The following is a 21,715-nucleotide window of genomic DNA, read 5'->3' on the forward strand; positions in this document are numbered from 1 at the left end:
AGAAGGAGGGGGGGCGGGGGGGACTAAACGAGGCTGCTCTCTCTCTCTGACAGCTGCCCACTTGTTTATATCTGATAAGCTCCGCCTGGCTCCATCTAGTGGCCGAATTTTGCGATAATACTCCTTTAAGTCTTTAAAGGCAATTTTCTCAAAATGAGTTTCCCCTCATATTCAGAGCCTGAAATCTCCACTTCAGCAGCACCTACAGACACCAAACCTTCCATCTTTATTTTTATTACAGAGTGATAAAAAGAGGTATTCAAAATCCCCTCTGTAAAAACTTCTGACTCTATGTCAACAAAATAAAACAAGAATTTTGAATGGGGTTTTATCCATTGTTCAGATTTCGGTTCTGTAAATAGTGCATATTTCATTAAATATTGCCAAATCAGAATCACAATTTGATAAAACTTGTAATACAGAAATATTTGTCTTAATGCAAGTGATAAACTTGGGGAGTTTCATGGTGATGTTAGAATGTTTTTCCCTATTCACCTGCCCCCCCCCTTAAAAATATGAAATTGAACGGTAAAAATTAAATGTTTCAGTATAATTTAGATTAATCAATTCAGCGTAATCAGATGTTTCCTCTGCCAGACTCTTTCCAAGGTCAAGTGTGTGTTTGTTTTAATTTTAACTATCATTGTTGTTGTGGTGGTTGTTGTTGTTGTTGTTGGTGGTGGTGGTTGTGGCTGTTGTTGTGGTTGTTGTTAGGTAATATAGTGTTGAGGGCTTTTTATATACAGTCTATGATTCAGGGTGACACTTAACTAATCCTTGTGCCTGATGTGCCCTCTAGTGCTGACATAGCTTTCTTTCAAGTACTCGTATAGAGAACACCAATACCCAGAAGTCAGCGCGGCCCTATGTAGCCCACTCTGTTGCCTTGAAATAAATTAAATGCTGGTGTTTGTCTTATAAACCACATTCACGGATCGTAAAAACACGTATTCAGCTGATTATAAGCAAACAGACAATACAAAATATCTGTTGTGAAATAACCCTGTTTTTAAAGTGTATTTTAAAATCCACGGGGATGTTAATAGGCAGCTAAAGTCCGACTGTCAGGTCTTCAGCCTCCGGTGTCATTGGTGAATGACCGAAGATGTCTCACAGCAGGTTGTTTGCCAGGCTGCTTTGTAAGTATTTATTAACAGTTCATACTTTCACTCAACGTAGCATTTCCCACTGTTGAGTTTCTGTATGATTGGTTTATTTATTGCACCTGTGTTGTACATTAGATGAGCATCGTGGCGTCTCTCAGTCCTACACTTGCTCCTGTCAGGTAGCTTCATGGCTAGTTAGCCACATTAGCCTGTCGACCTGACACAATGGTAAACCCCATTGATAGTTTGTCACCAAGCTAACTAGCTAGCTAGCTAGTTTAAGGCTAATGTCCCACCGAAATCTAACTCTAACCCCCAGGCCATGACAGCCGGTGATCTTTGACCTTGTGTGTCCTCACGACTAAAATGTCCCCGTGTCCACTCACTGTGCTCCCCGTGTTTACCAGAGTAATGTTGTTGAGGGTCTGGAGGCAGCTGCAGGAGCTGCTGTTGTTGAGTGTGTGTCTGCAGCCTGTAGCCGGACAGCTCGGTGCATTACAGAGATTTGACATCTAAGCTCTATTTAGAAGGTGCTTTGGTAAGAATGCAGTTTGCGTCTTTGGTTTGTAACAAGTCTCACAGTTTGGGTAGCGAGACAGGACACTGAGATGAAGTGAACTTTGCACACTGTCACAGATAAGTTGTCACTGAGGCACAGGGGGGAGACCAAAGTTCAGCCATTCATGTATGGTAACGTGTGTAGCCTGGTCTTGTACTGCTGTCATACTGCATGCAGTGTAAAACCATTGAGCTTTAACATCACACAGAGGTTCACCTAGTCAAGTGTTCACTTCTCATCATTTGTTGATGGCTTTTGTTTGATGCATTTAAGAAAGGGCAAATCTGTTTAATCTGATTCATTTAGATTAACTGGTTCAAACTTGTTCAATATGTGTGAATCAGACTATTGATCTTCATATGTTAATAGACCAAGTCTTGGGTGAGTTAGAAACAGGATATGGTTGGGTTTCTTTACTTAACTAAACAATAGATCCATTATCAACATTATGATTTTCTAAATTCTTGTTTATCTATCTATCTATCTATCTATCTATCTATCTATCTATCTATCTATCTATCTATCTATCGATTTTACACTGAATGCTCAGCTTAAACATCTCTCTACTCTAACCAACTAAGTATGTCATTGTGATGTTTTGATTGGTGCAGCAGCAGCAGTATATTACTGGTCTTAACTGTGGTGTAAGGTTGTTGTTTACACTGACTAGACCTTATCCAGGCAGCTGTTTCACAGTGGAGTTAAAACTTGATGGAGCCCGCCGCCCGCGGTATTTGCACTTTGACCTGTATGTGTCTTGCCACTTGTTGTGTCTAAACACTGGGATTTGATGTCACAGCTGTCTGAAGCTGTGACATTGAATTGAACTGCACAGTAATTGTATGAAGAAGCAAAATAATAGTTGGTTGAAAAAGAAACGAGTTAAAAAAAAAAAAAGCTACTTCATAATTCTGTCAGATTGTGGCTGTGTCACATTGTAAGAAGTTATTTTAATATGATACCCTTGCTTGAAACACCACTGCACTTTTAAAGAATGTTAAAAGACACCAAGCACTCTAGTGAATTAATACTTAAGAAATAATGTTTTAATAAGAGTGTATGCAGTTACCCAGCAATGTGCCAGTAGTGTCCTTTTTTGACATTGATATTAATTATCCTTATCATACTCAGGGAGCTCAGAGAGACCTTTGTAGTAAATGATGGCACAACACTTCCAATCAGTCATTGTAATTAGACATAATGTGTTCTCATGTGTCAAATTTGATTCAGTATCTGACACCATAACAAGTCCAATAAGCTGTAATAAGCCATCATCTCTAATTAAAAACCATACACAGCAAAAAAAAACTAAGTCTGGATGTGGCCACACAGGTGCAGTAAAACTCAGTTGTCAAGTCTGAGAAAAGTTGAAGTTGTTGCCCAGCAACAATAAATGTTGAAGCACAGAGACTGTCGACAAAACACTGCGAGGTCTATGTTGGCCTAAAGGATGTTTTCTTGAAAGAAAAGTGAATATCACTCTTGGTGCAACCTTACTCTATTCATGGTGAAAAGTGAAAGCTCTGCTTTTGTTGAAAAACTGCACAGTTTTTTAAATAACAGCTTAATTCTATGTATTTTGTGTATGAAAAACGTGTTACATATATCAGGACAGTTATTGTCATTGTTTGTGAGCATGTGAATAGGAGGATTTGATTGTACACATTTTTTATTTGATACTAAAATCTGTCTGTGTTTCTCCAATCAGTGCAGCAGAGCGGAGTCAGGCACTGTTATACAGGGTCAAGGAAGCACCTCTACATCACCCAGAATACGAAGGTCATCTGCCAAGGTTTCACAGGGAAACAGGTTCGTGCTGACAACTTGATACCATCAATATGCTTTTTTAAAACTATTATTATTATCATTGCGTCACTTGAGATTAGGTAACAACAGTCTTCCAGCTGAGAGATCTCACAGACACATTTCCTCTTCTTTCTCTATGACTAAGATCACAAAAGATACAAGATTCTAAAGCTTCGTCGTCTCCACCACCTGTTAATCTTCTCACAATTTGTTTTTACAGTTTGTTTAGTCCATTGCAGAAAATTATTTAATTCAAGCCACAAATGTGTTTCAGAGCACATTAAAATATGTGCAATATACAACAACTACATGTTTAGACCATCAGTTCAGTTTGTTCAAACCTTTGTTGCCTCAGGAGGGGACACAAAGAGTCACAATTCCTGTAATTCAAAATGTTGAAATGAGTTCAAAAAATGTATTTTCCTTTTTCATGATCTGTGTTGATGCTAAAAACCTGATCTTGGTTTCGATTTACTGTTGCGTGATCTTAAGGCACCTAAATCAGATTTGTTCTGCTTTCATTACAGTTTTCTTTTTTGGGCAGAAACTTTAATTTTAACTTTATTTTTTTCCCCACGACTAGCCATAGTCATTGTTTCAGTCAATAATAATAACTTTGTGTGACACATTGTTGACCCTACCAGTTATTTTTCAAAACGATGGAGAAGCTCAGGTGATTCATTTTGAACCACTTCCAGTCAAGGAGAATAAAAATCTTGGCAAGTGTGCTCAACAAGCCAGAAACACGGACTTTAAAGATTTATATCCCTCCCTCTGTCCTTGTGCACATTCCATTTTTCATCTCCCATTTTCTCTTCAACATAATAAAAGGTTGTTAAATATAGTTCCAGCGAACACTCTGGGTAATTAGAAAAGGATGAGAAATGAAGCAAGTGCTATTGAGTGCACATTTTCATGTCTTTCTGGCTTGATAAGCAAACCATTTTTCAAATTTATTGTCCCAACATTTGCGATAATAATGACTGGCAAAAACAGCAAAGTTAGCAGGGTGAAGGGGTACATTACATTTGGGGGGAAAATGCTGATTCATGGCTTCTAATACCTCTTAATAGGCTAGTTATAATTTTTACATTAAGGTCATTTATCTTCACTTGTAGTTATGACCCTTGGCTACTTTATCTACATTGTTTCAGCATCTATTCAGCAATAATTAACTGACTACAGACTGATAGGACCGATGCAGCTGAAAATCAGCTCAGACTGCCTCCGTGCACTAATTTTCTGAGAAAGTACATTTGAGATTTGCTCAGGATTTAATTTCCCAAAATACATTGTGCTCCCTTAACTGTTATTACTGCTTTATCTTGTTTGTTTTCATTTCAATTGGGCCCAGGGTGGGATATCTGTACCAAACACAGAGCAGTGTGAAACACAAGTACCAATACTGGTCTGGTATTCCAAACACCAGCACCGTGTCTTTCTTTACTCTGTGTGTTGGCATCTTTTCACAAATTTTAAGTGTCCATGCTTTGTATTTTAAGTTTGGAAAATAAGCTTATATCACACACGTATAGAATATGTTTTGTATGAGCTTGTCCCAGCTGTATTTTGTCGGACATATTTGATATCTGAGGGTTTTTTTAATTGTCTGTAAAACATAAACTCGTGGATTTGTGAGATATAAAGCGGTGAAAGTAAAATCCACATCATATGTCCATTATATGCATAATCATATCTTTGTATACCGTATATGACCAAATAGTCACCTGCGTGCAAATACGCACCTGTGCTCTAAAAGCCACTGGGGGTCTGACCTCATTCAACTGTTATAAACGCCCATTCAATTAAAAGCCCGGGCGATTAATTACACTGGTATTTGCATCTATGATACTGAAGCATTCAGGGCTTCAAAATGCAAGGAACCAGCCAGAGAAGCTTGAACACAAGGGAACTTTAAAAACGTTACGCCCACTCTTGAATAAGTATAAGCACTAGTTCCAGTTGTCCTACGGTGACCTCCTTGTTCTTTGCAAATAATGGTCTGGTGCTGGTCATTACAAAAATAAATAGTAGCCTGTTGCAAATACTTATAAACACCTGGGCTCCAAGTTGATTTAGCATATTGAACGCCCAGGCTACTAAATGGTCATATACGGTATGTTGTCCAACAAGTAACGGCATTTCAGAGGTGCCAGACTATGTTTGAGGTAATTTAGAAAAAAGTGTCTGCGTCACAATGTTTGTCCCCAGAATAAAGCACTGACAGATTTATTCTTAAACTATAAAAGATTTCTGCTCAGTCTCTACATTGCTCACTCACAATCTATAATTGTCCTCACAGAAAATATTAATGTTACGAAATAAAGCTGCACGTGGCTTATACTTCATAGTATATCACTGATTTATCACTTTGATTTGCATCAGCCTCAAAGATCTGTTATTAGTTTGGTGACATTAGAAATCTAATCAGAATAAAATAAAACTAGACCGTGTCTTTTTTGGAATTTTTATTAGCATGGATGCATCATGCATTCATAGTGATTTGGGTTAATTACTCACCTTAGTGCCGACTGTCAACTCCCCAGCCCCTAAAGTACAGCACAGAGCCACCAGATGTGTGTTAGACTCTGAAGCTCTGAAAAATAAATGGGCAATATGTGTCAGTGTGGAGACAGCCTGAGGTTTAAATGTGTTTCCCCTGACAAATTTACAAAAACAATTGAAATTCAAAATCAATTAACAAATTAGATGTGTTTTCTGTTTGGGTTGATGCAAATGAATCGACTCCATGACTGTCAGGAATAAAAAAAATCCTCCATCTGTGGCAGCCACGACAGGTTCCCTATAGCCAGCGTGGAAGTGACAGCATGTCAGATATTTTTTTGTAAACTACCTTTCTTTGGAGATATTTTCCAGTCACCGTTGGAGAATATCCAAACCGGCTTTTGATTTGTTTTTTCAAATGTTCTGCGAGGAGATTAAACTAAGCTTACATCATTATTTATCTGTCAGGAGCGTTTCGAGCCCCTCTCATTGAATATATTTACCCGTAGCTACATCTCTAGCAGAGCCCATGCTCACTCCTGTACCCATCCCTTTGCTCTGAGACACAGGTGATTAATCTTGGATGGCAGCATATTTCCTCCTTCCTCTCTGTCTGTAATGATATCTCAAGGTTGACGCTGCAGAAGTGGCTGTAGCCCACTTCATTACACACTTGTACACGCACTGACTCGTCTCTCCCTCTTCCCTTGTAGGGAACGTTTCACAGTCAGCAGTCTATTGACTATGGATCCCAGTTAGTTGGAGGTGTTTCCCCCGGCAAGGGGGGTAAGACGCACCTTGGTCTGCCAGTCTTCAACTCAGTCAAGGAGGTACGTGTGGCTCCTTTTCCCTCTGTGGTTATCCATGCTGTGTGAATACATAAATATATTAAACACAAAAGCTGAACTCTGTGCTGTGGAGCTGACACATTTGCAGCAAATATCCTGTGAAGGACTCAGATGTTTTTTTTAAAGGAACATTAGGTGGCAGTATTTCATAACGTGAGAATTTCCTCTTTTTTTTTCTCTCTCTCTGTTTTGAACACATGACCAATACCTTCTTATTCCTTACCTCAGGCGAGGGAGGGCACAGGGGCAGATGCCACTGTGATTTATGTACCTCCTCCATTTGCGGCCGCAGCCATCATCGAGGCCATTGATGCAGAGATGCCCCTGGTGGTTTGCATCACTGAGGGCATCCCCCAGCAGGACATGGTGAGAGTCAAACATAAGCTGCTGCGCCAGGGCACCACCCGCCTCATCGGCCCCAACTGCCCAGGAGTCATCAATGTAAGCTCACACACTCTTTTTCAAACACACATTTGATGCACATTTTGTTTTTTCTTGTTGTTGTTGTTGTGGCTGAGAGGCCTGAAAGCACAAGTTCTCTCTCAAGGATCCAGGAGTAATTCAGATTTAATGCATTAATATTCTGCTCAGTCAAACTTGTATTGGTGGGAGCATCAATTTTATTATTTATTAGGTTGAATAATATTATCTGGATTTTATTGTAGAACAAAATTTGCACTAGGACTGGGAACAATTAAAGAAATTATCCTCACTCATTAAGATTTATGACATGAACTGTCTTGAATTTGTTCTTGTTTTTTTGGTGTAGAAAAGAAAAGCTTAATAGTTAATTGTTTTTTCCGCGAGAAGAAGAGAGATCTTTTGTTCAGTAAAGAAAAACAACTTCAACAGGATACAGGTGAGTTTGAAGTTGAGGAGAAAGGTAGATAGACAGGGATAGTGAAGGGAGAAGTGTGTGTGACTGGTTTAATGGCAAATAGTCTTTAATTAAAGTCTGAAATGTATTTACTTGCAGCCTGGCGAATGCAAGATTGGGATCATGCCAGGCCACATCCACAAGAAAGGAAGAATTGGTGAGTTTTCCTAATTTGTCTGTGAAATCACAGGAGAATATTTGCTGAATGGATGCTCACATGTTCTTTAAATGCTGAGGGGGGGGGGGGGGGGGGGACTTAATTTGTACTAATGTTATCTCCACATCATTGTATGTAAATGGTACAGTAGATGTAGCTTCTGCCACTGACAGCTTGATAAGCACAGTGTGTGCTGCTGCTGGCCATTGAACCTTTACAGGAAGTCTGTTTTTAATATAAATCGACTGCTGTCATCCCCGAATCGCACGCAGAACAGCTGCTACAGGACTGTGCTGTGACGGTGATCCTTTCTCTCTTGCCGTCATACTGTATTGACAACGATTCATTCAAAGACGGACAGAAGAAGATGCTGCGTCTCATATCATTTTATCACCCTTGATTGCAGCATTGTTTTTGCAAGGCTTTTAGAAAACAGCATTTTGTGATGTTGTTATTTAATTCTTCAATCTGTCTTTCAGGCATTGTGTCCAGATCTGGTACCCTGACATATGAAGCTGTGCACCAAACTACACAAGTGGGTCTGGGCCAGTCCCTCTGTATTGGTAAGATGGCACAGTTACACAGCTGTTAGTGTTATATCCAGACATTATTAAAACAAGCAAACAGCTTGATATAAAATAAATAATTAATCATGAAACTGTGTACGACTTCAAGGGCGGAGGAGTTTTAAAAGATTTTGATTTTTACAGAGAAAAATCTAGAAGGTTTGATCATTGCATTCAGTTTGAAGACCAGATGGTCACCTGATAGCAGCCTTATCATTGTAAAGGTTACAGCACATAAAAAATGACCAGACGTACCAAAAGAGCTGCTGTAATGACTCTGTACCTTTTGACTTCAGTCTTTTCTCTAAAGACACAAAGGAGGCAATCTATTCACCCCATTCACCTTCCACTGAACCTCATCAGATGCAAATGCAGTTCAGCTCAGATGTTTTGTATGAAAAAGCCACTTACCGCCTCTCTGATAATTTCTCAGGCTGTCCTTCGTATATCTGAACGGTGAAGTGGCTGCTTTTTTCTTTTTTTACGAGCTATTGAGAAACTGAGGATGTTTTCCAATTCATGATCCATGTTGATGCCACTGAACATGAACTTCTCAAGGCAGCTAATTTATTTGGTGTCAATGAAGCTGCAAAAAAGCCATAACATGATGACATACTGGGGTGTAGAGCTTTTTTTTTGTTTAATGCTCTCAAAGCTCTTAGATTAATGCCAGGTTTTGCTGTATGAGTTTCAGGTAATAGTCATTTTCTAACTCCCAAGTACAGACATAGAGCTTACATCACTGCCCATCCTGTTATAACAATTTCTTACAGCCTTGTCTCTGTGATTCACCGACTTTACTACACCGCCTGTGGATTAGCAATATGTGCAGCTTTATAGCACGGACTGAATCTGACTGATTACATGGAAAAGTCACTGTTGCTGTCTTCAAAAAACAAATTGAACTAACTTTCATATTCATCAGTCTTGCGCAACTCATTGTCATTCTCATTGAGATGATCAGAGCCCATCCCATTCAACCCAATGAAACCAGTAACTCTGTCAGGCCTTAGCCACACATAAGTAGATTTTTTTTAAAGAAAAAAAATATTTTTGTCGACTTATTTGCCACAAGAGAATCTGTATTAAAGGGTTGGTTGGACACTTGAATTAACCAAAAAACAACTTGGCTTCATTATTATTTAGACATTTTAATTACAGTGTGTCCTCTAGCCAGACTTCATGCAGCCAGGACTGCAACAGTGTTAAATATTGTAGAGTTCATTAAGGGGGTTTATTAGTGGTTCTGCTACCAACTTCTTAAATCTGAGTATGACCTAGGGGCTACAGCAAATTATAGTTTGTGCAATATTTAACATCACTGTCATTATTATTGCTGATAATGTGTGTTTCTTTGATTATTATTATTCATGCAATATTTTTCTCTTGGTTGGCCAGGTTCTTTTAACGGTTTGAATATAGATTTAGGTGACATTCTGTCCATGAAGATTTGTCTTGCAGAGGTTTTACCCACGCGTTTATAGATCCTGGTGTAATTTTCTGTGGAGATTATTCTCAAAAAATATTATTGGGTTCTTCTGATTTGGAAAAGCTTCATAAGTCATGGTCCTCAGGTATGAAATGAATTAAGGGCATCATGAAACTACCATGAAGGAATAAAGGTGGTTTGGTGCAGTTAAACCATTAAACAAACTTTTGAAGTGAAATTGAAAAACGGTGTTCATTTAAACTAGGTCCAATTTAACCTGTAACGAACTGTGGCTGGTCTACAGTGATTTCTGGAAATATTCAAACTCCTTTTCTTTTTTCTTTGTTGTGTTAAGAGGTAGAATTTAAAGCAGCTGCAATCAACACCGCCGTATTAACAATAAGTATCAGGACTCGTATGTGAGGTTATTACCTGGCTCTCTGGCTCCCCTCAGCCCTGTGGAGCTTTTCCTCAGCTCATTATTTTGGTTGTAGAGGCTGGAGCTTTCCTCTCGCCGCTCTCATTGAGCTGTTTCCAGAGCCAGTCGTTACACAGCAAAAAAAAAAAGAAAAGACTTTGATAAACCCACTTTACTCTACCTGTTGTACACCAAACTGCAACTAGACACCAGTATAGCAAAGCATTAAGCAGCCTGACGATTCCTACAAGAATGGGTGAAGACCAACAGGGACATAAAAGGCCAGTGCACAGTATATAGGACCAGAATTATGACTTCCATTAAACCCAATGTTGGACATAAGGGAATTAAATCGATCTAGAAACATGTCATGTGCTCATAAGCAACACTTCACGACCCCAGTGAACACCTGAGAACAGTCATGCTGATCATCCGACCATATAGACATTATGTCCAGTTCCACCAGCTTTTTATTCTGCTCTCAAGCTGAACAGACGTGTGATAGTCAAATATTCACAGCATCTTTCCTTTGAGAGTCTTAAATCTCCAACAAGGGTTTGCTCTGTCTCCTGCAAGGTATTGGCGGCGATCCATTCAATGGGACAAACTTCATAGACTGTCTGGAGGTGTTCCTGCAGGATCCCAAGACGGAGGGCATCATCCTTATTGGAGAAATCGGGGGCAATGCAGAGGAGAATGCAGCAGAGTACCTCAAACAGCACAACTCTGTAAGGAAATAACACACTGGACACCCATTATTTCACTTCACTCTCCTTGTAATATCCTCCGCTACAGCGCGTCACCTCAGCAGATATATCTGTTCATATAAAACATTTATCCTTTTCTGAATTAGCCCTTAGTCATGCCCTTTCAAATCTATGAGCTGCAGTGAACGCTGGAATCCATCGTACAAGCCGAACAAGGAGGAACTGTGAAAGTGCCCTTTCTTTTTGATCACGGCCTCAGGCTTTCCTGTGTGCTGTCTGTGCGAGTTGTGTGATTCGTGTGATAAAGAGTGATCGGTGTGATTCATGAGGCATGTTCTAGAAATGTTCACGAGGAGTGAACCTTTTTTTGCGATGCCCACATGTGATCAGGAGCAGCGTTGGTGGTGACTGGTTTACGGAGCCGAGTGGCCTCACCAGGCCTGTGCTTGGCATTTTGCTCCTTGCAGATGACTTTTAATCTGTCCATTTTTCCGCGTGTATGTGTTTGTTTCTGTGCATGTGCGCATGCTTATAGTTGCTCCCGAGCTGAGAAATGGATTTGATTTGCCCTCGGCGGCTTTAATGCATGCAAATCTCCCGCTAGCGTCTCAGGAGAATAACTTCTCTCAGTCGACAAATAAAGTACAAACACCAGCACCACACACCGCCCCCACTCACTCACCCAATCACCCAGAGTGTTGACAACGAGGGGCAGTTCAAATGAAACACATGCATGAAAAAGCCCAGCAGAGCGTGGGAGTAAGCTGCAGATCTTCGTTGGAAGTCAATTGTGTAGAACGTCGTACACCAAATGACCAAATTTTTAATAGAGAAAGCTCAAAAGAAGATGGGAGACATTGTTTTCACATTGTACCAAACCAACCAAGCAACTTTTCTTGCTTTAGATACATTTGAATTCAAGTCACCACTACACTAACCCACCCAGAGCTGCCGCCACATGTGAATAATTGTATTAATGTGAAGCACAGTGTCACTGGAAATAAGCAGCAGGTGAGCTTAGCCAAATCTCCCCAGTATAAATACGCATTACAAAACAGTGAAGGTAGATTCTCTCTATAACGAAGATCAGGAAGATTTAGCTCATCCGTGAGCTTCTTCCTACCTGTGATAGGAATGTTTAGCTTTGACATGGGTGAAAAAAATCAGCTCACATGTTGTGCGCTCATTTGTTATGAAACACTTCACTCTAGGCTGTTATGATGATAAATTCTCACCTTGTGGTAGTTTATTCTTAATAGCTGCTCAACAATTAGTTTAGGAATCTTTCATTGCACCGGTGATTTTCCAAGATGCTGAAAACTTGATTATAAGCCTTGTTTTTAAATCCTAGTTATTTCCATAGAACCTGAGATATTAATACTATTTTGATACTTGTATAGATGTTTTAAGTTTTTATTTTTTAAGTAAAAATATCAAATGAAGAAATATCATTAGCCTCTCTTAAATTGAGGATTTGGTCTTTTTCTTCTTGAGTCTCGAACACCGTTTGTGTTCACCAATCACAGCGCCAATTACAGCGCTGTTTAGAGAGTCGTTGGGCGGGCTTAACGCGATGACGACATACATTTTAATTGGCTTGTCAGGCTAACGTCATCCTGCTCTTCGCTCTGATTAGTCGTAGCGCTCAAGCGCTACCCTATTGTGTGCAGAGGCAGTTTGAAAGACAGCCTTCATCCCGCCCCCTGGATTGAGCCGAGGTCTACCGGTCGTTGCCAGACTAGACATTTTAATGATATAGTCTGGCTTGTCAGGCTATAATGTTTTGGGAATCATTATTTATTCTCAAAAAGTGAGATAATATACTTCATCACGACTGCGTAGGTGTGGTGTGACCAGACTTGATTGACGGTGGTCTGGCAACATAATAAAGCAACTGGCCAACTAACTGGTTCTAGACCTGTGAATTTCCACCCACACCTCAGATTTGTTCAGTGGTTTTTAAATAGGTCTGGTGGGGTGCCCACTGAACACTGTTTGTTCCAGTAGAAGGGAATACCCAACCAATCAGAGCCTAGTGGGCAGGATTAAAGTCGTTACATGGAACTTTTTGTTTTCCCTAAATACACACTCCAACAACTTCAGAACGCTCTTGTGGAGAAGTTGTGACCTGCACATTCACCACGCTATGAAATAATAACGTATAATTATGTAACATTACGACACATGAAGCAAATACTCGGAACTACTTGAAATCCCTCCGCCCAGCAGCCGTGTCTGGAATGTAGTTCCGGCTACGCATTTGCCTTGCAAACAACTCCGTATCGTAATGTTACATTATTATTTCATAGCGTGGCGAATGTGCAGGTAACAACTTCTCAACGAGAGCGTTTTGGAGTTGTTGGATTGTGTATTTAGGGAAAACCGAAAGTTCCATGTGCCTCTCTCTCAAAACGACATGTACCGACAAATAAAGGTAATTAACTATTGCTATAACTATAGGGATTACGGCAATGGGCAAATTTGACAAAATGTTGAACTATCCCTTTAAATGTTAAAAATTGAAGTGGTGTGAATGCTCTCTGAATGCAGTGTGATGAAGTACCAGCAGATTGTATGAGACAACAACTTTTTCCTCAACTTAAAAACAGTGATAAGACCCAACATTAATATCTCATGTGAAACCGACAAAATTGTTCCAACGTCGGCAGAAAATTGTGTTCAAGTATGGACCACATCATTCATAAAAGTTCATTTAGAAAATAGTTTTTTTTTCCTCCTCTTTTTTTTTTTTTTAAATGCTTGACACTTCACATTAACTTGACAAATTCTGCCACACTGGACACATTTAGTATCGAATGTTCAGTGAAATTAAAGGTCCGGTGTCATGATTGATTTGTGTCATGCAACATTAAATATATTGAACTCCTATTTGAGAAAGACACATTATACCAGAAAGGTGAGGAAGTATTGATCTGAGTATCCATCAATGTTACAGCTGAGTTACTGCCGACCGTTTATCTACCGACACCTTAATTCAGTAAAATTCAAGAAAACAAGCTTATATTTCCCACCAGCTTCTGCTGTCAGATTTTATGATGCAGGGCATATTTCAGGGTTCAGTCTTCATCAGTGTCTGCGGGGCTTGCCAACCTAATATGGTCTTAAGAAGTCACCTGTATCAAAGGTATGCCTATCATTACTTCAGCTTCGCAGGCTCTCTGCAGGCAGAAATAGGTTTTACACAGAAAAACCATATTACAATTTGTTTCATGCATATCAAGTAGGTCGGAGTATTTGGCACCTAAGCTACCGTAGAGGTTCATGGTTTCCTTTTTTTCCTTTTTTCTTTTTTTTCTCCACATTTCAGCCTCTTGACTTTTAGCCCAGCCTGTCTCCACTGAGCTTAACTAAACCCCTTGTAATTCTGTGGAAACAACACCGAAGACTAACGCAGGCTGTAGTCTGGAGGCAGCCTTGAGTAAAAAAAAAAAAAACGGTTGGTTGGCTCCACATGTAGACACACATGCCAGTTTCATTCATGCTTACCTGTCATGTTTATAGGGGTGTATAATTGTCTCATTTTGGCTTTTTAAGCGTGTGAATACAATTTCTCACCTCAGAGCAGGCTGTAGTGTGTTTATAGAACAGTCCTCCACCGGTTGTGTAAGTGGAGTTGGGGGAACTACCCTATTTGTCTCATAATTAAGGTAATATATCTGAACTGCTAACAGTGGAAGACAAAAGACGAGTAAGGGGAATGGTGGTGTGCCTCCCCTCCCTGTATGCATTGTTAGTGCTCAGTATCCAGGGAGGCAGGGATTAATAGAGTAATTAAACCCCCTTTCGTTTGAGGTAGATTTAAGGCTTGATTCACATGAGGGTGGTTTGTTTATTCTGAACGTGATTCGACTTCTGAACACTGACTCGGTTTTGGTGCTAATTTGTTTTGTGCTTACATTTTTCAATGCACAGAACAGATGCTTGTCACATATTTAGAGCACTTTAAAGTGATATTCCTTCTCTCTCTCCCTCTCTTCATTTCCCTGTTAACTGTGCAAGTGTTAATGTCTCATTAGCGGCACACTTCTAGCCAAGGTCCTTAACGTTTCCCTGGCTGATATATGTCCCTGCTAGTCTTAATTATCAAAAGTCAACTCCAGTTTGTATTAGTGGCTGCCATCTTGTCCCTGCCAGTGGCGGCGGGGGGGTGATTTCGGAGCTGAAATAGCAGGAGGTGTGGGTGTCTTTGAAGGACCTCGCTGTGTTGCTTTGGCTGTTGCCACATTCGCTCTGTGAAAACAGTCTGCCAGATGAGCCACAGGCCTCTGTTGAAAGCCTAGTACTAAGAGTGCATGTGTGTGCACACAAAGCCATCCTCTGCAATTATATTGTTATTCCCAACTATGAAATATTAGCTGCTGTGCGTACACACACACACTCACTCTGTCCTTCCTCCCTCTGGTAATGATGTTATTGCTGAAGATGAAATATTAGCTCTCTTCACCTTGGAAATGATCTTAACTGTTGAACGTAACATCCATCAATGAACAAGCAGCATGGACAGGCGCTGAGCTAATCAGTGCCTGCATGACTAATTACCATCTCAGAAATGAGATGATATGAAATGGCAGGAGCTTGAGCCTCTATCTGGTCATACACCAACCCATGCAATTAAATGGCTTGATTGACCCTTTGTTTTAATAATGCAGGCTGAGACCGAGATGGCTGGTTAGACAAGCCTGTTATCATGGGAGCACTGTAATAGGAGGACATGGAGTGTTTAATTTCTAATGAATGAATAAAATGCAGGTGCAGAAAAGCAATTCTTTCTATTTTTGTGCATTCGCCTCTCTTCTTTTCATGCCCTCCTCCTTTATAGTAAAGTTTCCTCAAACTTTCCCTCAAGCCTGTTCTCTTTTTCTACCACTTTTTGCCGCATTTCCCACACATTTTTCTGTCTCTCCCTCTTCCAGGGTGCTAATTCAAAGCCTGTGGTGTCCTTCATCGCGGGGCTAACTGCTCCCCCTGGCCGTAGGATGGGCCACGCCGGCGCCATCATCGCTGGTGGAAAGGGAGGAGCTAAAGAGAAGATCGCAGCCCTCCAGTCGGCCGGAGTTGTAGTTAGCATGTCCCCGGCCCAGCTGGGCAGCACCATGTTCAAGGTGAGTCGTCTCATTATCGTAGACAGGGACAATGATAGTTATTGTGACACTTGTAGTGTGTTGATGGGGAGTATTGGAGGACAGGACCACATATCCATAATTTTTATAGAAGGATGTGACTAAATAATTTATAGCACTTATTATTCAATACTTGAAGTAATGCTCATCATGAATGATGTTTTGCAGACAGGTATTATTCCAATTCATTCATAATTAAGTACCGGTACTTGTTTTTAAGTCTTCACTACTTAACAGATAATAAAGCACTCAGTTAGGGTGATAAAAAAAAAAATACACACATAGACAAATACTGAGGTCATGTTTCAGTTTTACAAAGGAATAAGCGAGCTGATAAAAGCTGGTAGCCAACATGCCTAGTGAGCAGGTGATAAAATTACATTGTAATAACATTGTAATAATCCTCCAAAGAACAAAACAGCTTGTGATTCTCAGCTGGTCATTAGTTATCAATATGAGGAGGTTTACTGGGAACAGGAATTACTTCTTTTTTGGGAGGGGGGAGTTGTGAGGTTGAGAAATGTTACTATGCTTGTTGTAAAGGAAAGCAGAAGAGAAGGGCAGAGATTAATAAATGCATGTTGACAGTGGCTGAGTTGGCGCCACTGCCTCTTTATTTCAATTTATCTCTAGGGAAGCACTGTTAACAAGATGTATAAAAAGTGAAAGCATGTATTACACCCATTCATCATCTTACACTTTCATTACCACTGCTGGCACTACTGCACGCGAATATAGATTTACACATGTTTTTTTCCCCCCAAAGTTTAATTCATAATCATTGTGTGTAATGATGAAAAACGTGCTACGCGGTTGCTCATTTTGCCACACATTGTGTTCATACATCTCTGTTAATCTCATTGACCGGGGTAATAGGAGTAATAACACATAAGAGGAGCGGCATAATGCTTTTGGTGCGGGAAACAATGATGACCCCCAGTAGCAGCTGTGCAGGTCGTGGAGAGCTCCTCCGCTGCCCCTGACCCGACTCAGCCTCCACATGAGTGTTGGGAAACATAAATTTGCCGAAGTGGATACATGCGTCATCATATTCAATTAGGACTTTATGAATAATTCATATTGCTGCAGCAGATGTTTTTATGCTAAAACACAATAAGCTGAACAAAATGACCTTGTCTAGACTTTACATTCTGCATCAAAATGTGTATTTGATACCAAAAAACAGGCGTGTGCTGCATTTTTGACAGGTTTGCACTTAATTGAAACGTCAGATAGAGGTAACAATGCTTTTACTTTACCAAGTGGTACCAGCGAAATGGAACAAACACAGCTGAAGACGCTGTTGTTCTCAGCGTTACATAAGCATGTCGTGACACATTATTCATCATCATAATAATAATTACAGATACAGATTCACATTATCAATTCCGCAGTAGCATAAACAGGATGCGGCATGCTGCTATCATTACCACTGTCTGTGTGTTGATAATATTTCCATCTCTAGCCATTTGCGTCTTGTTGAAAGTAAAATATGACGGACCAAATGATGTTTGGTTTTCAGAGTTTTTTGTCGAAGGCACAGCTAGCAGACAGGTGCATAGAGAAATGAAACCATGAAATATTAATAGCTGATATCTGATACACCATCAGTTGCGAGTTTATTAGGAATATTTCAGCCATCCTCAGGTAATGGATATTACATAATAAACTTTTTTCGTCAACATTAGGTTCAGACAACAAACAGTTCTCATCTGATATTTAACATGGAAATATTTTCCTTACAGTAATGTATTTGTTTGTAATACACTTTTACTTCAGTTTTATTTTTTGGGGGGGATCTTTTTTTTTCAATTATTGATAAATGTTTCCAGCATTGTGTGATTTATCCTGTCCCTTTAATTGGCTGCTGCCGCTTTTGGCCTCACCATACAGAAAATGCTTTAAAGCCCAAGACTTTATATTTTATTTCAATAGACATTGTTAAAGATTTTCAAACAATTTGTTTCTGTTTCAGCTCCATAAATTATGATTAGTTATTCTTATTCACATTTATTTTTTTACAGGCTCTTGTTTACTAAGCTGAAAAATGTATTATGTATTCCTTTACAATATAAAATATTCATGATAAGCAAATAACTCGGCAACAGTCATCAGATTCTGGTTCTAATATCTCTGAACCGTGGAGGTCCATGACATCATGTTTTTCCCAGTTAAGCCCAGCTCACTTCAAACAAGCGAGAGGAAATGCACACATTAAACTACAGACATCTGCAAAAACACCCAACTGGACGAAGTTTGTGTCGAAGTTCCCAGGATGATATAAGATGAGAAATTATGATTATTATTATTTTTGCATTTAAAAACTGTATGCTAGTGATATCCAAAGGAATTTTTAGTGCCACTGGTGCAAGGACAAGGTGTCTGAAAACATATGTTTATTTGAGAAGGACCACATTCATATTCAAGATGGTTTAATTGCGACCTTTTACTTGTTTACAAAATATCTGGAACACATAATCACTGCAGCAGAACTAGATAGCATTATCCTATCCTGCTCCATATTCATGCATGCACATGTTGACAGATGTGTGCACACAAACAGAAACGTTTAATCTCCAGTCTCTGTTGCTTCAATGAATTCCAAACTCCCCCAAAAAAACTTGACGGCAGCTCACAGACCGTATTTATGGCGCCCGCTCTTCTCATACATCTGGCCTCAGGTGTGTCAAAGCCGTTGTCATTGCCAGCTTGTAAATGTCTCACTGTTCATTCGCGTCATGTTTTCCTCTGCTCTCCTCAGTTTGAATCCAGATGTATTTTTCACCCGTCCCTTTGAGTGGCAACCTCTACTTTTCTCATTGCACTCCCCCGCTTCCTCTTGACTTGTCTTGTCAAGTGTCTGAGTCCGTCTCACACAAAGTCATTTTTTCCCTTTCTCCGACACAAACCACTCTAGTTTTACCTTGGTGCTATCATTCCTGCAGTCCTCTTGAGTTACCGTCTGCTGCCGTGGACCAACAAGCACCTCCCTCCTCTTGTTTTTCCATCCCATTACTCTTTCTTTGTCCTCACTCTTCCTCTACAGCGTTGTCCCTAATTACTGATCGCTTCGCCACTCCCTCCTTTACCCCACCTCATCTGTGAAGCAAAAAAAATCTAATGAACGAGGCCACAATTCTCCAAACCACCTACCTGTCCAAATGTCTCCTCGTTCATCTCGTCCTTCTCAGAAAGTCGAGCTGAGAGAGGAGATTATTTTCTCCTCAAGGTGGCAGTAGACCTCCAGGTATCTGCAAGCCAGATAGCAGTGAGCCACCATGTGCAATGAGTACTTGTGTGTTCTGTAGACCTGATAAATGACATTTGCATTAAGTTACTTTCCCCCTGTGGAATGGAAAATTCTCAGGCAACGACATATTCTATCATCCCACAGTTTGTGTGATATTTTGCAAATTGAATATGTAAATAGCGACATCCTTTTTAATGGCCAACATAATGCTTCCTCATTTATAGTCACATGGTTGCACTGTGCTGATAAACAGAAACTATAACCACACATAAATCAGATTTTTGCAGATGTGGAGCGTGTATCAATCACAGGAAGTGAGCTGTTTTATCGTTGACAACTGGAACTTACTGGCACGTATGCGCTACGTGATGTGTTCTCTCCGGGAAAAACAACAGGCTCTCCAAAGCCGGAGCCGCCTCTGTTCTCCCCCTTTTCCTCAACAGCTGATCTAAAACACAGGATCAAAACAGAGCCGTGTGAATTCTGCATGAATAAATCATCCAGTTCTGTCTGTCTCACTTCATATCATGTTGTTTTTTCTTCTTCTTCCTCTCTGTTGTCCATCTCTGTAGGAGTTTGAGAAGAGGAAGATGTTGTAGATTGTGCGAGAAGGCACCCATCCTTTTAACTCCCCCCCGCCCCCCCGCTCCAAATTTGAGATGAACAGCCTGATTCTGGAGGTGGATATGCCCTACAGGATCTGTAAACCCTGATTACTTCAACCACAATGCGCACATACAGTGTTTATATTGTAATTTCTGCCATGAACTTGTTGTACCTTGCACATAATTAAAGAATAAAATATAGTGTCTTAATGGTATCCTAAATAACTCATTGTACCCAATGTCAAAGCTTTATAGATGGTTGTTCTTCCTCCACACAATGCCGATGGCTGAAGTGAGCCACGGTAACCTTGGTGATCTGTCATTCATTTTTACTCCTGTAAGACATATTCCATCACGCATTTCACTGGCTGTCTACCTGAATAAGAAATATTTCTCATATCATTTCCTTGCTGTGTTGTGTCTGTAATTTTTTCTAGTGGCACTTTGGAGAAACGGTTGTGGTCCTGTTATGGAACAAGCTCATCTCTCTTCTGGTTTCTATCTTTTTGAAGTAAACATAAGGAGCACAAGACTGCATGTATAAAAACAGATGGTGATGCAAAAGATATAAAATAAAGGAGCTTCATGTTGATAAGATTTCTACCACAACCTGTGCCAGGTACATATCATATGCCCAGAATTAATTAAGAACTGAGGGGTCACGATGAAGGTGCTTTTAAGCCGTACATCTGTGGACTGACATGTAAAATCATAGTATTTAGTTAGGCCTCTATAATGTTAATGCTCATGCTTTTTATTATGAAGGAAGTGCAAAAGCAATCAAGAGAATTGGCAGGTTTATTTCAACACATTCAAAATGGATGAAGTTTACACAGATTGAATTGAAATTAGTTGAAGTTTGGTGACCTTTCACATGCAGGTTTGTGCAGCTGAGTGCTAACAAGAAGACTTGTTACTTGGTCTGTCAGTAAAGGGGGTCTAAAATGGAGGAAGCTATTGAAACTTCGACACTGTGTGGCAACTTTAATTAACCTCAGGTAAGCATGCTACAGCCTTGAGAGATTTTACACCTTTTTAGTGAAATTTAATAAAGTGAAATGATGCAAAACGCCAATGAGTAAACAGTCCAGTACAGAAAATCAATAAAGAAGGAATGAGAGCAGTTATTCCATGTTTGCTGGTCTGTTAGCAGCTATCTTGACAGCAGGTAGGATGTTTGTGGGGTTTTTTCCCCCTCAGCTTGTTCTTCATTCATTCAGTGTCCCTTAGGGTCAAAACAGGACATTTCAGATTACGGAAAGGCTGTGCAGCACTTCCTCTTTGTGATCAGACAGAACCCAAGTGAGTTCAGAGTTTTTCTTTTGATGTGTTCAGGTGGTTTGGTGTTAGATTAGACTGACCAGAGCGCTGAATCAGGGTGGGAGCTCGCTGCGCAGTTGAATGTCAGGTGGGGTTCAAAATAACATAATTTAGTCAAATGTGGTTCCGGTAAACACCTTATCAGTCAAAACAGCCTTTAATTCACATTCATAAACATACCTCTCCTGTGAGCTGTCACTCACAAGTTGACAATAAGATGACCTCACTTGTTTATCTGCCCAGCACTGTCCACACTGCACTGGCAGCGAGGGGATCGTGTTTGAGGCTAAATTGTGCGTATCACTCAGCCGCAGTCCAAGAACTGAACACGGACTGACTGAATGACTGATAGATTAGATCAGCTGAGGAGACGCTCCCATTTTTATAAGATCAAATCACTTCATAATGAAATGGTTCAAAC

General features: G+C 40.1%; 1 protein-coding gene across 1 annotated transcript; it reads left to right on the forward strand.

The window, feature by feature from the left end:
- Positions 1-1,031: 1,031 nt before the first annotated feature.
- On the forward strand, positions 1,032-20,376 carry suclg1 (succinate-CoA ligase GDP/ADP-forming subunit alph). Its single transcript, XM_084001508.1, has 9 exons — positions 1,032-1,139; positions 3,374-3,474; positions 6,690-6,806; positions 7,053-7,265; positions 7,801-7,858; positions 8,338-8,421; positions 10,848-10,999; positions 15,913-16,101; positions 19,942-20,376. The coding sequence occupies exons 1-9, from the start codon at positions 1,106-1,108 to the stop codon at positions 19,966-19,968; spliced, it is 975 nt and encodes a 324-aa protein (XP_083857634.1). The 5' UTR covers positions 1,032-1,105; the 3' UTR covers positions 19,969-20,376.
- Positions 20,377-21,715: the final 1,339 nt, after the last annotated feature.

Source organism: Trachurus trachurus (genome assembly GCF_905171665.1).
Source record: "Trachurus trachurus genome assembly, chromosome: 1".
Classification (NCBI taxonomy): domain Eukaryota; kingdom Metazoa; phylum Chordata; class Actinopteri; order Carangiformes; family Carangidae; genus Trachurus; species Trachurus trachurus.

Coding starts and splice junctions, on each gene's coding strand:
- suclg1 (XM_084001508.1), top strand. CDS start 1,106: ATGTCTCACAGCAGGTTGTTTGCCAGGCTGCTTT. Junction 7,859..8,337: donor CCACAAGAAAGGAAGAATTG/GTGAGTTTTCCT, acceptor TCTGTCTTTCAG/GCATTGTGTCCAGATCTGGT. Junction 11,000..15,912: donor ACCTCAAACAGCACAACTCT/GTAAGGAAATAA, acceptor TCCCTCTTCCAG/GGTGCTAATTCAAAGCCTGT.